Source organism: Colletotrichum godetiae, assembly GCF_030913485.1.
Source record: "Colletotrichum godetiae strain CBS 193.32 chromosome Unknown BDP55scaffold_16, whole genome shotgun sequence".
Lineage (NCBI taxonomy): Eukaryota > Fungi > Ascomycota > Sordariomycetes > Glomerellales > Glomerellaceae > Colletotrichum > Colletotrichum godetiae.
In genome coordinates, this window is record NW_026851264.1 from 802,175 (window position 1) to 816,219 (window position 14,045).

The 14,045-nt window shown below is 53.3% G+C and overlaps 3 protein-coding genes across 3 annotated transcripts; all 3 read left to right on the forward strand.

The window, feature by feature from the left end:
* Nucleotides 1-7,126: 7,126 nt before the first annotated feature.
* On the forward strand, nt 7,127-11,605 carry BDP55DRAFT_661082 (hsp90-like protein). Its single transcript, XM_060574689.1, has 2 exons — nt 7,127-10,380; nt 10,440-11,605. Exons 1-2 carry the CDS (start codon nt 7,388-7,390, stop codon nt 11,242-11,244), a joined length of 3,798 nt encoding a protein of 1,265 aa, XP_060430942.1. The 5' UTR covers nt 7,127-7,387; the 3' UTR covers nt 11,245-11,605.
* Nucleotides 11,606-11,649: 44 nt separating this feature from the next.
* BDP55DRAFT_103223 (uncharacterized protein) lies at nt 11,650-12,813 on the forward strand. The gene has a single exon (XM_060565315.1). It carries the CDS (start codon nt 11,934-11,936, stop codon nt 12,579-12,581), a length of 648 nt encoding a protein of 215 aa, XP_060430943.1. The 5' UTR covers nt 11,650-11,933; the 3' UTR covers nt 12,582-12,813.
* A 505-nt stretch (nt 12,814-13,318) lies between these two features.
* Nucleotides 13,319-14,040, forward strand: BDP55DRAFT_661085 (uncharacterized protein). The gene has a single exon (XM_060574690.1). It carries the CDS (start codon nt 13,426-13,428, stop codon nt 13,924-13,926), a length of 501 nt encoding a protein of 166 aa, XP_060430944.1. The 5' UTR covers nt 13,319-13,425; the 3' UTR covers nt 13,927-14,040.
* Nucleotides 14,041-14,045: the final 5 nt, after the last annotated feature.

The window sequence follows — 14,045 nt, forward strand, 5'->3', positions numbered from 1 at the left end:
GTATCCAAGCTAACCCACCACGCTCATCCGTCGCGACGCGATTTGCCGTAAGTAAACAGGCGTCCATGGGAGAGAACCCAGGAAGGGGAAGGGATGGTGGCGCAACCGTTTGATTGGTGATGAGTGTTGGTTCATCGAGCGGTAAGCTGAACTTTTTTCTCCGTCCTTGACCCTGCGATTCGCTCGCAGCTGAGATGCTCCAGATGCAAATAAGTTGAGACGGTGACTGTGGCAACGAGGTCCCTGCTATTGTGAGTCAAGAGAGTTTGCAAGTTCCCGATCCTCTGGTTTTCTTTGCCCTCTTGTGCCTCTCTATACTCAATCTCGGGCCCGGTCGATAGTTCCTCGTAGCCGAGTACGCTTGGGTCGATGACTTGTCGGCTTGTGGCTCGCTACACGCTGGCGCTATTCGAGAAGCAAACCATCGGCCGACCATTTTGTTCGTTTGCCTTTTCAACGTTCGTCATGGCCAACCCCTCCCCGCAACCTTGCTTTGCCATGCCATGGTCGACACCGGGAGATCGGCGGTTTGTCCAGCACACAGGCTCGATACCGACTGGCTGGGGCGCCAGAAAGCGCCTCACTCTTACCCAGCACAAATGACTGGCCCTTCCCACCCTTGTCCCTCGATTCTTTTGGCCCCTCCCTTCCTCACCTTACACCGCAGTAAAGCAAGGGGCAGACGACTGGAGGAATGATAGACGAATTGTGTGAGAGATAGAGCTGACTGAACAGCTGGTCTGGACCGTTATGGGCCGCTGCTGGTGCGGCCACTGAGACAGCGACGACCCAGGAACGTTGGGTGAGACAGCAGCGCGCCACATCGTCTCATCATGAACGCCTCTAGGTCCAAAATAAAGCAGTGGGTATCCGACGCTGAGAAAACCTCAAAATCCCCGCGGAAAAGATGCCTAGACGTGTCATACTTGTCAGCTGAAAGCGCCGCCGGTACGCGGGGTGTGGGTGTGATTACGGGAGGGAATGGGAATGGCACAGAGGAAAAGCGCGAGAAAGGCCAGATGGGCCCCCCGTCAAGAATGCCATAGAATCGCTGGCACGGGCCCCTGCCTCATGGCCACACTGGTCTCGCGCTCATTCACTGGTCCATCTGTGCTCGTACATAAGCCTTCGTCTCAACTTGTTTGAGTTCTATTAAGGCTCGGATTCAGATAGCGAGGGGAAAGGTGAAGAAGGAAAGATTACCCCTCAATCCTTCCACTAGCAACCGTCAACAATAACAACATGGTCGAGCCTGAGAATGACACATTTGAGGAGGAATAATAAAGGTGCAGGTAGCCGAGAAGAACAACTTGTCGAGCACCCACGCACGCATCCGTCGGTCGGGCCCAATCGCTCGTTAGGTCGTTTGAAATGGGATGAGTTCGGGGCGCGAAGGATTCCGAGCACAGGACCAGTCGCGGAAGAGTATCCATATTCATGCACGTCTTTGGTCCGCTGAATCCAGACGAGATATCTGGGGGATGGTCGGACGATGGAGAGTATTATCACGGAAATGAACGAGTGCGTGAAGTTCCGTACATTAGACCGCAGGGTGATGCTTGATCCATTGTGCAAGCAGCTTGCTATCGCTGCTGGAGAGCTATTTTGTTCTGAATCTGCTCACTGTTTGTTGCATGCTCTTCTACCAACCCTGTCGCCTGTTGTGATGCATGCAACCACGATCTGAGCGGGGTCTAATGCAGCGAAAAGGGATAAAGTACTGCGGGAGGATGTGAGTCTCGAGGGACAATGTTACGATATCTCAATAGCATAGGGACGTTGACATGGAGTGAACCCATTCGGAGCCAATTGAATAGCCTCGTCGAGCTCGTGTTGCTTGTTATCATCGAGGTCAGACATTTTGTCGCCTGTGAGACCTGTAGGGCTTCTCCTATTCTATATCAGCAATAGGGGTCATTGGGGGGGTTGGGGGACCAGTCCATCTCCGAGATAAGATTCCCCGCTCGACTTCGGATACTGACATTGTGTGCTTCGTGTCTTCCTTTTTCACTCTCGCTCAAGCAAGGCGCTGAGTGTGAATGCCAGAAAGTTGACTACCGTTTGAGGTCGCTGATCAGCATGATTGATCAGCGCGCTACGCGCGTTGGAAAGTTCGGCAATCGCGCCATTGCGAAGCCGTCGCGGAAGGTGAGACGTGGCGATATGGATTGACATGGTGTAAAAGGGTGCCGTGGCTTGCGTGGTGCTAAGAGCCAACCCTAAAACCTCGACAGCAATTGGCGTCATGATCGGCGTGTCGCATGTCGAGACCGGCGCTCCTCTGCCAAGCGGAATTCCTGGGCAACGGAGCGACTTGCTCATGGGCCTGCCGAGCCTGGCCCCGCTGGAGGACAGCCGGGTGTGGATCGCTCTCCGTCCGTGTTGCCATCCGCCGGAGGCCCTTCCGTTCAACCCCGGAGACCCTTGGGAGGACGAGCTCAATTGCCCCTCCCCCCCCTACCCCCCAACCGCGGAAGATGCCGAATGACTTCATCCGAATGCATGACAAGCAAGCAGTCTGAACTATGCGTATGCAGTCCCCGCGGTGGATCGAAAAGGTAGAAGTCCTTGCTTTCTACCCGGCGGGCCCGAATCCGAAGTTTCTTTCTCTCTCCTCTTTCCCTTTTCTCCCAATGTCTCTTGGATAGGAGGTGAATGGAGTGATTGACATCACTACGTTGGGTGAGGACCGTTCTTTCGCCTCCAGTATCGGATAAGACCACTGGGGGGTCCAAAACTGTTTCGGACGATTATTTTTGGGACAACGCGTGACGTGCATCTCGTGATGCGAAAACCCAATTGTCGAATTGGAGGCGTCAGGCGACTTCTCCAGGCGATTGATGCGTAACTAACTGCTCCCCCTTCTTCGTCGTAGGCAGAAACGTTTCGAAGCATTCGTGGATATTGACGACGGTGGCCGCTGTATGCCACGCGTTGCTCGGATGACTGGTCCAACAGCTTCGGTGACGACGCTGTCATGCTATACCGATGTAGTCAGCGAATACGATAATCGGCAAGTCCCATTCAAGACTATTGCTTTCTTCCACCGAGACTATTGCCGTCCATCACGAACACACTGCATTGGCGTTGAGTCAAAATTGTAAACAAAAAGTCTCCAATGATGATCTCACACTTGCAGGTAGTGCTGCACCGCCCATCGAGCAAGCACCGTAACAACAACTACGACAATGGCTTTCGCCAACCAAATGCATATATTCCCCACCGAATCGCGTGCAGTTGCTGCACTCGCAGTACTTCCAAGGCCTGTATCGCCCACGGGACATGCAGGTTTTTCGATGGTGAGTCTGACCATGATCAAAGGTCATGGCGGGAGTTTGACAGGCCCACCTTGGCGTCCATCATCTTGTTCGGACAGCAGCATCATCCTTCGGTCCCGGGAGGCGTGGCCCGGGCGGGCTTGCCAACAGCAAGATCTTCATCGCAACGACTGTCTATGCTTTGAATACTGCCGATCACGCGGCACCGGAACGCCGACATGCCCCACCCGCAGCCTCTCCCGCCGCGGTAGAGATTTGAGGTGAAATCAGCCAGGTTCTCAAGACGCCACCCGGGGGTTGTCAGCAGACGAAGGGTCCTCGACGGCCGAAACTTCAGCAGAAGGCTGAGCCGTTGTCATTCGAGGGGTCGGTCGCCACCGGTTATCAAACAGCACTGCCTCGAAATGGTTAGACACTGATGAAAACAACAGAAGGGACTCAATTTCACTGGAAACAGCGGTCGCTCAGATGTGATTGAGCAAGGCTGAGTAAATGATGAATCGGAGACGAAAATGAAGCAAAGAGGCAAAGGCGAATAAACAGCCGATAATCGAAAGAAGCACCGAGGCACGAGAACTTCAGAGCAGCTTAGCGTTGTTGTCTCTACCGCTATTCGCTCGAGAGAGGTTCTGTATATTCGAGTCATGACTGGTGAAATTGGCCATGGTAGACGACAAGCCGACAGCTTTGAACGTCGGCCCTTGTTCCGACGAGTTGCTGTTGTTGACAGTTGTTGGAAATTGACATTTGCCGAAATGAATGGAACTCAGTGAGGGTGGAGCTTGCGAGCCAGGACGATTAGATAACGGATGAGGGCGATAAGACACCTTCCAAATCCGAGAAATGGCAGGCAGGTGGCTAGTGGTCTGTCCACCCAGATCTCAAGTGGATCTGATCTTGAATGCTTGGCCCCGGTCCAGCCGGCCACTTTCTTGATTGGCTGGCTCCAAGAGGCGGGTCGGTGCAACGCCAGCGGGACATGCACGTGACGGTAGGTTCCAGACCATGGTCCACGTCCGCCGGCCCTGCCTTTTCCCTGCATGCTGGAAGGACTGTCGTTCGGTGCGTTCTCCTGGGACAGCCACAGTGACAGGAGCCTGCAGTATCCGCGACTGTGTTCATTGTCGCGCACCTCGGGCTGCTATTTCTCCCATCGTCATCGTTGCCTGGGCAGCAGCCTTTGAACTGCAAAGATTTGAACTGCCAAGATTTGAGCTGCAAAGATTTGAGCTGCAAGGTACGAGTCACGGATGGTGACAATAAGAAGCCTCGACTGCTCTGCTCGCATCAAAGGAAGGCTTTCGGGTGGACTCGGCAAGACGCGACGGCCCTACCAGCAGATCTTTGTGCTTTTGCAGTCTGGCTTGCTTCTGAGTCTTTTCCGCCCTTTGTCCAATCAGATGGCATCGGACGCAGCGCCGTCGAACACTCGCCTAGATTGCCAACGCGGGCAACAAGTAAGGTAACATCTGAACCCAGCTGCCCAGCGTGTGCCCAGATGCAGATTCTGGCATTCCTGCTGGCGGCTGGCTGCATGCCTGGCTGTCTCCAAGGTTTTTTTTCCGTTTGTTACGGTCCATTCCTTTTTCTACACAAGCGTCTTTCTGGGTACATGTGGTACTCGCATGCACTCTGTACCGCATATAGCAATATCGTGGAACATGCATCGAAAAACTGCCAAGCACCATGTTCCTTTTGCAGCTCGTAACCACAGATTGGCAGAAAAAGGATTTTGTAACGCCGAGCGAGATTTCAATTTGAATTTATGAAGGTATATGGCTCAGAGACGACTCAATTCCAGAGGTATTTTAAATCAAACCCCGCCCCTTGACCGGATTTGGCCGGGGAACGTCGGCCTAGCTTGTGAAGTACGACGTGAAGAAGGGCCTAGGCCTAGGTCTATGGGAGAGTGTCACAAGGGGGGTAGTGGTTTAAGCCTTAGGCCACCTACCTAGGGAGAAGCACTGGGAAACGTAGATGCTGCATCCTGCCACTACCATGGGGAAAAGATAAGACTGATCTTGAAATGACGAAAGGGAGGTCAAAAGGCATCGAAAAGAGAACACAAAAGAAAGCAGGATCGCGACGGCGATGGCTTTTGGCGATATGCAACGGTGAGAGCTCTCTCTAGAGTGACGTATGTGACGCCATTAAATCGGGCCAAAGTGGCAATTCGGTGAGGTGCGCATCGAAATCCTCAAATCTCGATATCGGGCAAGCTTAGGTAAGGAATGCGAGCAAGGCACAGCGCCGCACAGGGCAGTGGAGGATTGCTATCCCCGGTAAGGTACCCACCAGGATGGCAAACACTGTGCTGCAGCACTGTTGACGCGGGGCATTGGGGTGGATACAGGACAGCACTATGCCATTCTCGGTCCGACTTTTTGCGAACTCCAGTGTGGCCATCTGAAATTTCCATCGGGGCCAGATGCCAAAGGCCAAGGTTTCGCACAAGTACCCTCCATCTTATTAACACTGTACTGGTGTAGCCAATGAATGGGCCAGGAAGGCACCCCGATGCGGACCAGGCTCCACCAAGGGTCTGGACCTGGCCAGAGTGCCTGGTCAATCTTCCCGACCTCTGCTCGCCTGGCGCCCCGTGTTGCTCGATTTGCTCTGTTCTGGCAGTCTGCATGCTCTTGCTCCTGCTCACTTCTCAGCTCTTGCCTAAGTGATTCGTCCTGACGGTCCCCCGTTCCGTTTACCTTCTCCGTACCTACCTCAAGGCGCAACGCATCCATCGCACGTCAAATCGCCACCAGAACTTGGCCCAGCAATTCCAGTCCTTGACAAGTTGACACTCTCCTGCCAACCTCTCATCTCTCTCGACCGGGATCTGCGAGTCTCTATACCTTGAGGGTTCGCCTGGCTTCGCCTCCCTTCGTCAAGCGAACCTCCCGCATCATTCGAGCCAGTCCTCTTCGGCATCCGAGTCGCCCTGCGCGTGTGGCCCAGCCCAACTACCTTGGACCGACTGAGCGATACATCATTTTCCAACGTCGAGCGCATCGTCAGTTCCATTGCAATCTACACATCTGCCATCTGCCATCTGCCATTCGCCATCTTCCTTTTCCAACCACTACTCCTACTCCTCTCCCCCGCCATGGTATAGACAAACTGCGACATTTGCGGCGTTCCTCCCGACAAGCAAACATCTCTGCGCTGACTGTTGCCTTTGCTTTGCCTGTGAGTGTATCCCTATTTTCACATACTATTCCTGTGTGTTCCCATTCCTATCTATCCCTCTCTCTCTCTCTCTCTCTCTCTCTCTCTCTCACTACACTGTTTGACCGAACCCTTTGCTCTGGCCTTGGCAATCCTTCTCCGTACCCCTCTATTCAGCCTCGACTTCCTTGCCATGCCCTACTCCGTACACATCTGTACCTATTACCTCCCTCCAGCCGCATGCCTCGAGCATCTCACGATATGCGAGGTGATGCAAGGCCACACACACTCACGAGGGCCCTCGGGCAGTTCATCGGGAGAGGGAGGTAGGGGCACTGTGTGTATTTTCAACCTCATTCCCGCCCCCACTTGCACTTGCGTGCGGTTGGTGTAGATGCTTTTGCTCCCCCTGCCTTTTCCGACAACCACTGAGAAGTCTGTCTCGGGCGTGAAACTTTCCGACATGATTGATTTCGTAGAAACCTTTTTGGTCGCAAGACTTGACTCAAGTTGACGTCAACAACGTAGGTCGATTTCTCGCTCGCGGTCACAAAGGCTTGTCTCTCGACGACTATTGCGCATCCGAGCATATTCGGCCAACGAGCGGCCGGCCTCTCTCGTGAGAGAGTTTCACGCTGCCGGCCATGGTCAACACTCCGCCGGCCAAGGCCGTTTCCGAGGGTCGTCGCGAGAGAGAGACATTCAGGTCCGCGCCCCAAAATGCCTCTTCAAGGCCTCGGAGACTTCTCGTCAACGTAGTCTACGCTTATCTTAGTCTGAAAATCCCTAACCGACTCTATAGATATGACTCTTCCTTGATCGCACATACAATCTACAACGACCCCAACAATCTTAAGCCATCCTCGGAACTTCGATCATGTCCCGATGCGGCACTCACGTCTTTCGCTGAGTTCGGCGCTCTACGCCTGAATGCGACCCGGGCCATGATATCCCTCTTCGACAGTAAGTATCAGTACGTCATTGCTGAAGCTACGCAGTCACTGGCCCTGACTCCCAACACCAAGCCTCCCGAATCCCAACGCGGCGATATCGACCAGTTGCTATTGTGCGGTACTGCCATTCCACGATCATCCGGTATCTGCGAGCTCATCCTCTCAGTCTCGGACCTTGACGAGCAACACCCTTCGGGACCCCATCAGCTACCTGTCACAGTTATTCCGGATCTTTCCGCAGATCCAAGGACCTCGCAGCGAGCATTCTGTCTCAACACGCCGCAATGTCGATTTTATGCCGGAGTGCCGATTCGTTCCCAAAGCGGTATCCACATAGGCGTCTTCAGTGTGTACGGAGACACCCCGCGCGAGAAGTTTGACGATGTGTCCAATCAACTCATGCAGGATATTTCGAAAGTGATCCTGAATTATTTGGACGCCAGACGGAATAGGGACGATCACCGACGTGCCGACAGAATGGTCCGTGGTGTTGGGAGCTTCATCGAGGGCAAGAGCACTATGTCAGGATGGCGACAAAGGAATAATATTGACTCGTTCGACGACCACCCATCTTTCGAGGGAGCTCTGAACAAGAACCAGCAAAAGATCGAACAGCACAAAGAGATGGTGGCTTACCAAGCTTTTTTGACAATGCAAAATCAATCCTCTACTGCTGCGATACAGAACGCGACACAGCCCAAAGCTCAAGCCGTGGAGGCTCAGCCAGTTTCATCGACGACAGACACTCGGCCTTTTCCTCAGCCGCATCAGGACTCAACATTACCGTCTGTGTCTGGTACCTCTCTGGAGAGTCTTCGATCCGGATCAGATGGCGCTTCACACGAAGAGGTCGACACACACACAGCACAAATTCGACGCATTTTCTCCAAGGCAGCCAATATTGTCCGGGAAGCTATAGAAGTCGAGAGCGTGCTATTCGTGGATGCCAGCATCGGGTCCTTCGGAGGACTCACTCGCCTCAAAACCTCTCATATGAGAACTTCCAGAGGCCGCGGCTCATCTTCCTCCTCTAGCGACGAGCAGACTGGTCCAGGCTTAGACGAAGGGAGTAGGTTGAGCAGCGATGGCGACCAGGATGAAAACCTCTGCTCAGTCCTTGGCTTTTCGAGCTCGTCTATCTCTAGCGTGGACGGAGATCTACCTTCCTTGAGCCACAACTCCGTTTCCGAAAGGTTTCTTTCGAAACTGTTACGAAGATATCCAGAAGGCAAGATTTTCAACTTTGACGAGAACGGCTCTATTCAATCTAGCGACCATTCCGGCGACGACCATGGCGCCCAGTCAGAGACACCACTTCAGGAGTTCCGAGAGTACATCATGGGGACAACCCAGAAGGAACAGCACCGAACTAGCTCCAGCAGGAAACGAAGCAATGCCTACTCCAGACGAAACGAAGGGAAAACGCTTAGCGGTATGTTTTCCGGAACTCGAAGCATGGCCATTATACCTTTGTGGGACGTACAAAAGCAACGCTGGTATGCAGGCGGATTCGCCTGCACCAAGACTCCGACCCGAGTCCTTACCATCGAAGGCGAGCTCAGCTATTTACGCGCTTTCGCATCAGTTGTCATGTCAGAGGTCGACCACGTCAGTTCGATGCTAGTCGACAAGGCAAAGACGGACTTGTTGAGCTCGCTTTCCCATGAGCTACGCTCGCCACTCCACGGCATAATTCTTGGCGCAGAGTTGATGCACGACACTACTATGGACGCCTTCCAAGGAGACACACTGGTCTCAATCGAGAACTGTGGCCGCACTCTCTTGGAAACCATAGACCACCTTCTGGATTGGAGCAAGATTAATAACTTCATCGGGCCTTCGAAGCAGCGACGGAATTCTCTTGCGCTTGGCGAGCGAGGCCTGAGAGCTCGGGGTCAAAAAATCAGCATCGAAGCTGGCATGATGAGTATTACATCAAATGTCGAAGTCGATGTTCTGTCTGAAGAAGTTGTGGAAAGCGTCTGCGCCGGCTTCAGCTACCAACGAGTGTCTGTGGCACAACTTGCGGGCAACAGACCAGCAGAGCACGCCGATACTAGTGCCATACGCAGGCTAGACAGTATGCAAGCAATGGAAGAAATGGCGACGCGAACAAACAAATTAGGGGACCTGCAACTCATACTCGGCGATGTTTCCGTCACCTTCGACATTTTCCCCGCAATCTCTTGGGCTTTCCATACGCAGCCGGGCGCTTTGAGGCGAATTATCATGAATCTCTTGGGAAATTCGCTCAAGTACACGCACAAGGGGTTCGTCAATGTCAATGTCACCCAGTTTCCACAGCGCACTGATGGGCCGTCCAAGAGGTCCATAGTTCAGATTGACGTAGTAGATTCCGGGCGCGGCATTAGCCAGGAATATCTTCAGCATCATCTATTCGCCCCCTTCGCCCAGGAGGACTCCCTGTCTGCCGGAGCCGGTCTAGGACTGAGCTTGGTGAAGCAGATAGTTGCCAAGCTGCGTGGATCTATCCAAGTCTGGAGTAAGCTCGGACAAGGAACGAAAGTGAGGGTCCAGCTTCCCTTACTTTGCGCCGATCCAGCACCACCAACGGTCGCCGACGCAGAAGATCAAGAAAGCACTATGGATGCTTTTCGGGCATCTGTTAGCGAGCTCGGGGGCCTCAGAGTCAAGCTGATCGGATTCCCTCAGGATTATGGCGTCAAAATGCCCGACGACCTAGCCAGTAGCAGCCCCAGCGAAGGAGCTCTGGTCGCACACCTCTGCAGGGAGTGGCTTCATATGCATATTATCGACCAGTCCGTCCCATCTTCGCAACAACTTCTTCCCGACTTGGTCTTGTCCACGGAAAAACAGCTGGAGCAGCTTTTGATGGAGCGCCGGTTGGGTATCATAACCACGCCTGTCGTGGTGATTTGCCGGAACGCCCTTATTGCGCGCCAACTGGCTACCTCAGCACGATTTACCGGCCATCGCATCGTATTCGAGTTCATCTCCCAGCCGTAAGTCCTCACACTCATCAATGATTTGACCAACCTTGAACTGATACCCATTCCCCCAGGATCGGTCCGAGAAAGCTCGCCAAGGTCCTACTGCTTAGCTTCAAGCGATGGACCAAAATTCAAGAACGAGCGATACCCACTCCTACAATGCTGTCCTTGGCTAGCCCAGAACCATCGAACACAGGTGGTGACACGCCGACAGGGCCGGCTCTGGACAGACTTGCGGAGGTCGGCAATACCGAGGCACTTCCCGACATTGCCCCGGGAGAAGGTATTCCTGCAGATTTGGACCAGTTGCCAAGGAGCGGCTCCGAAAGTCTGCACAGTATCAGCATGGACAATGAAGTTGTGAAAGAGGAGGATACGGAACTCAGACCTGAGGACAATGCCTTACCGGACACACCGGAAGAGCAGCCCAAAACACTCACCCCCGATGGTCCTGACACCCCGCGACTAGCCCACAGACCGAAGAAGTGTAAGGATCGGCCCAAGTTTCTTTTGGTCGACGACAACCCGCTCAACCTCAAGATGTTGGCAACGTACATGACGAGACTGGGGCACGATTACCAAAACGCAAAAGACGGTCAAGAAGCATTGGACGCGTTCTGGCAATCGGCGGGCGAGTACCACTGCATCCTCATGGACATTTCGATGCCTGTGATGGACGGATTTGAGGCCACACGACGGATTCGTGCCATTGAGTCGAAGGAGAATTTATCACGCTGTCTGATCATCGCACTCACGGGGCTAGCATCTGCCAATGCGCAGCAAGAAGCGTTTGCGAGCGGCATCGATCTTTTCCTGACGAAGCCTGTCCGACTGAAGGAACTGAGCAAGATACTGGAGGATAAGGGTGTAGTGTGATGAGCAACGAGCGACGGGACATAACGAGGAGGATCGCGGATCATACTCGCTTAGCAAGCAGGAGTTGGGACGGATCGCAATGGCGGTGGAAAAAGACTTGGGTGCAATTATTGAACAACGTACATGAGATACCCGCATGGCTGGCTGGAAATGCATGACTGTAACACCCAGCTGGAGTTACTAGACTCTGTTGGGCGGTATAGCTGGCTAACGTATCAGCTGCATAGCAATAGACGAATATGATGATAGGATGCCCCTCGGAGGCGTCCAGACGCGATTATTGAGCTTCACCACTGTAATCTTCCGTGCCGAGGCGGTGACTGATGAGAGGTTCGTTCCCAGCAGCAAGGGACAACAACGCAGGTCAAGTTTGTTTGTTCTACACAGTCAGTCCTTTGAAGACACTAGACACCATGTCTCCGACCAGAAGAGGATTTCTAGCAAAGTCGTTGGCGGTGACTTTGGAAGTTCTTTGCTTGGCTTCCCAAGTTTGATCTCGTTTGTTACCAGGAACAATGCCAATTTTTCTCACGATGTGTGTGTCTGAGGTGACTAGATAAGCCAGAACTTTCCACCATAATCAGGACTTGTCGTCAAGAGTTCAACACAACCCACGACTACAAAGCAGTATCTACACTCCCCCTTTCAGAAAAGAAGAATACCAAGTGAGCAAGCAGCAAACTAACGAGATGGATACTACTAGCAGCACACTCACCCCAACCACAACCGCGACCACAACCACGTTCGCCGAGCTCGAATTCCTCCACAACCGCTTCCCGGTAACCGAACTCCCAAGGAACATCCACGTCCTCAAGGAGTGGTACTTTACGCGCTGCCGTACCTTGAAGGATGCCAAAGCTCTGCTAGGCGTCTACAACACCCTCATCCTCGATCTAGACGTCACCCCCACCGAACTCTACAAATGGAAAGCGAACAAGTGCCTCGGCTACCGTATCACGCACCTCATGGTTGAGAACGTCTTCGTGGAGGACAAGATTTCGCGCGAGCGGCGGAAGTGGGTGAAGCATAACAAGCACGTGTGGTGTGGCCACACCCCGAATTACGACCAGCCCTGTTTCGAGTTCACTGAAGAGGATAGGGAGTTTTTGCGGGGCAAGTGGCCACAGGCTTGGGAGCGGTATAGTATTGCTCAGATTGAGTGGGCGTTGGAGGTTGAACTGGAGCAGGCGAGACGGTTTTTGCCAAAGAAGCATGAGCGGAGTGTGAGAGAGGAGAATTGGCGGTGGTTGTTTGGGGTGGATAGGTGGGTTAAGAAGATTGCGTTTTTGGCATTTGATGCTTCTGGGGTTGGGTATGAGGTTGGGTGGAAGGAGTGAGACTGGATGGCCTCTATCGTTCAACTTACCTTATATTAACCGTGAGAAAGGCGGCGCTACTTGTTGGATTCTTCAACCAAGGAAGTGAAATGGTCGACTCCCTTGAAAACTCTGGTCGCAGGAGACATCTCACTCCCTCGTGTTGGATATAGTAGACAACATCCAACTGCATTTATGTAAGATATACTGCCGTCCACTCCTGCTTCTCATTGTCTCTATAGTTTTCCAAGACCGTATTCGCATCGACTGGTAACCAATATGGGCAAGCAGTATTCATGAAGTTACGGGGTGGAGGGCCCACTCTGGATTGCTCTTCACATTGCCTGTGTATGGAAGCCGCCCGGCTGACTGAAGCCGAAGGTGAGCTTCCCGGATCCCCAAACCGATCGGATCATCACTGGTAAGTATTTCATTTCCTTTCCCGCCCACAAAGGGATCTGCTTTATAGACGTCCTGTCTCGGTCCATCCTCTCACCATTCATCCTTCCTCCCATCATCAATCCTTTTCCTTTCCATCGTTTTTCTTTGTATCTTTTCCCTTCACATCCTCCTGACAGTTTCCCATGTAAACTTTCGAAATCATCACCGCTTGTCCTCACCTTAGCTGTATCAACAAAGACTGACCGTAATGAGCCCCAAGGAGATCAACCCCGCGACCGTCCTCGAGACAATCCCCGAGTCCACCACCGAGGACCCTGTCCCCTATCGTCCCGCCCGAAAGAAGCTCTCAGACTCGAGGCCCTCGAAGCCCTCTCCCGAGCAGAAGAAGCCAGCCGCCCCCAAGGCCGCCCCCAAGAAGACCTCCACCCCCCGCAAGCCCAAGCCGGCCTGCAAGAAGCCCTTCATGGGTGCCGGCCGTCCCAAGGGAAGCAAGAACAAGAACGCCACCAAGAACAAACCCCCCGCCAAGCGCAACAAGAACGCCAAGCGCACCACGGCCCACGACCTCCTCGCCTCCATCCAGGACGACGAGATCCCCACCAACGCGCAGGTCAAGGCCGACTACGGCTTCTCGCGCTGCTACATCACCCTCGACCAGAGCAAGCTTTACAATGTCTACCGTACCATTCTCGAGGACTTTGATGTCAAGCCTGAGGAGCTCCACGAGTGGCTTCACCATGAGGATGGTCTGAAGAATGTCGCGGAGGAGATCAAGGGCAAGTTCGAGACGTTGCTGGGCCCTGAGGATTACCAGGGTGATTACAAGTGGTTCCTTGAGAACCAGTATATATGGGATCCCGAGGACTTTGCGAGTGAGGCTAAGGCTGCGCGCGCTGCGAAGGAGTTGAAGGAGTACTATGATGCGAACAAGCGCCCTGGCGACGACTTCGATTGGTACTCTTGAGCGAGTCCAAGGGTCGGCAATATGATTCTCTCAACACTATGAGGGAAACTGCTTGACATTAGCGTGAGGAGGTACACACAAATGTGAGTTTGAAGATCTTTCCAAAGATAAGACCGTAG

Excerpts from the sequence above, each read along its gene's own strand:
- BDP55DRAFT_103223 (XM_060565315.1), top strand. The coding sequence starts at position 11,934 with ATGGATACTACTAGCAGCACACTCACCCCAACCACAACCGCGACCACA.
- BDP55DRAFT_661082 (XM_060574689.1), top strand. The coding sequence starts at position 7,388 with ATGATATCCCTCTTCGACAGTAAGTATCAGTACGTCATTGCTGAAGCT. Across the intron at positions 10,381-10,439 it reads TTCGAGTTCATCTCCCAGCC|GATCGGTCCGAGAAAGCTCG; the intron begins GTAAGTCCTCAC and ends CCATTCCCCCAG.
- BDP55DRAFT_661085 (XM_060574690.1), top strand. The coding sequence starts at position 13,426 with ATGGGTGCCGGCCGTCCCAAGGGAAGCAAGAACAAGAACGCCACCAAG.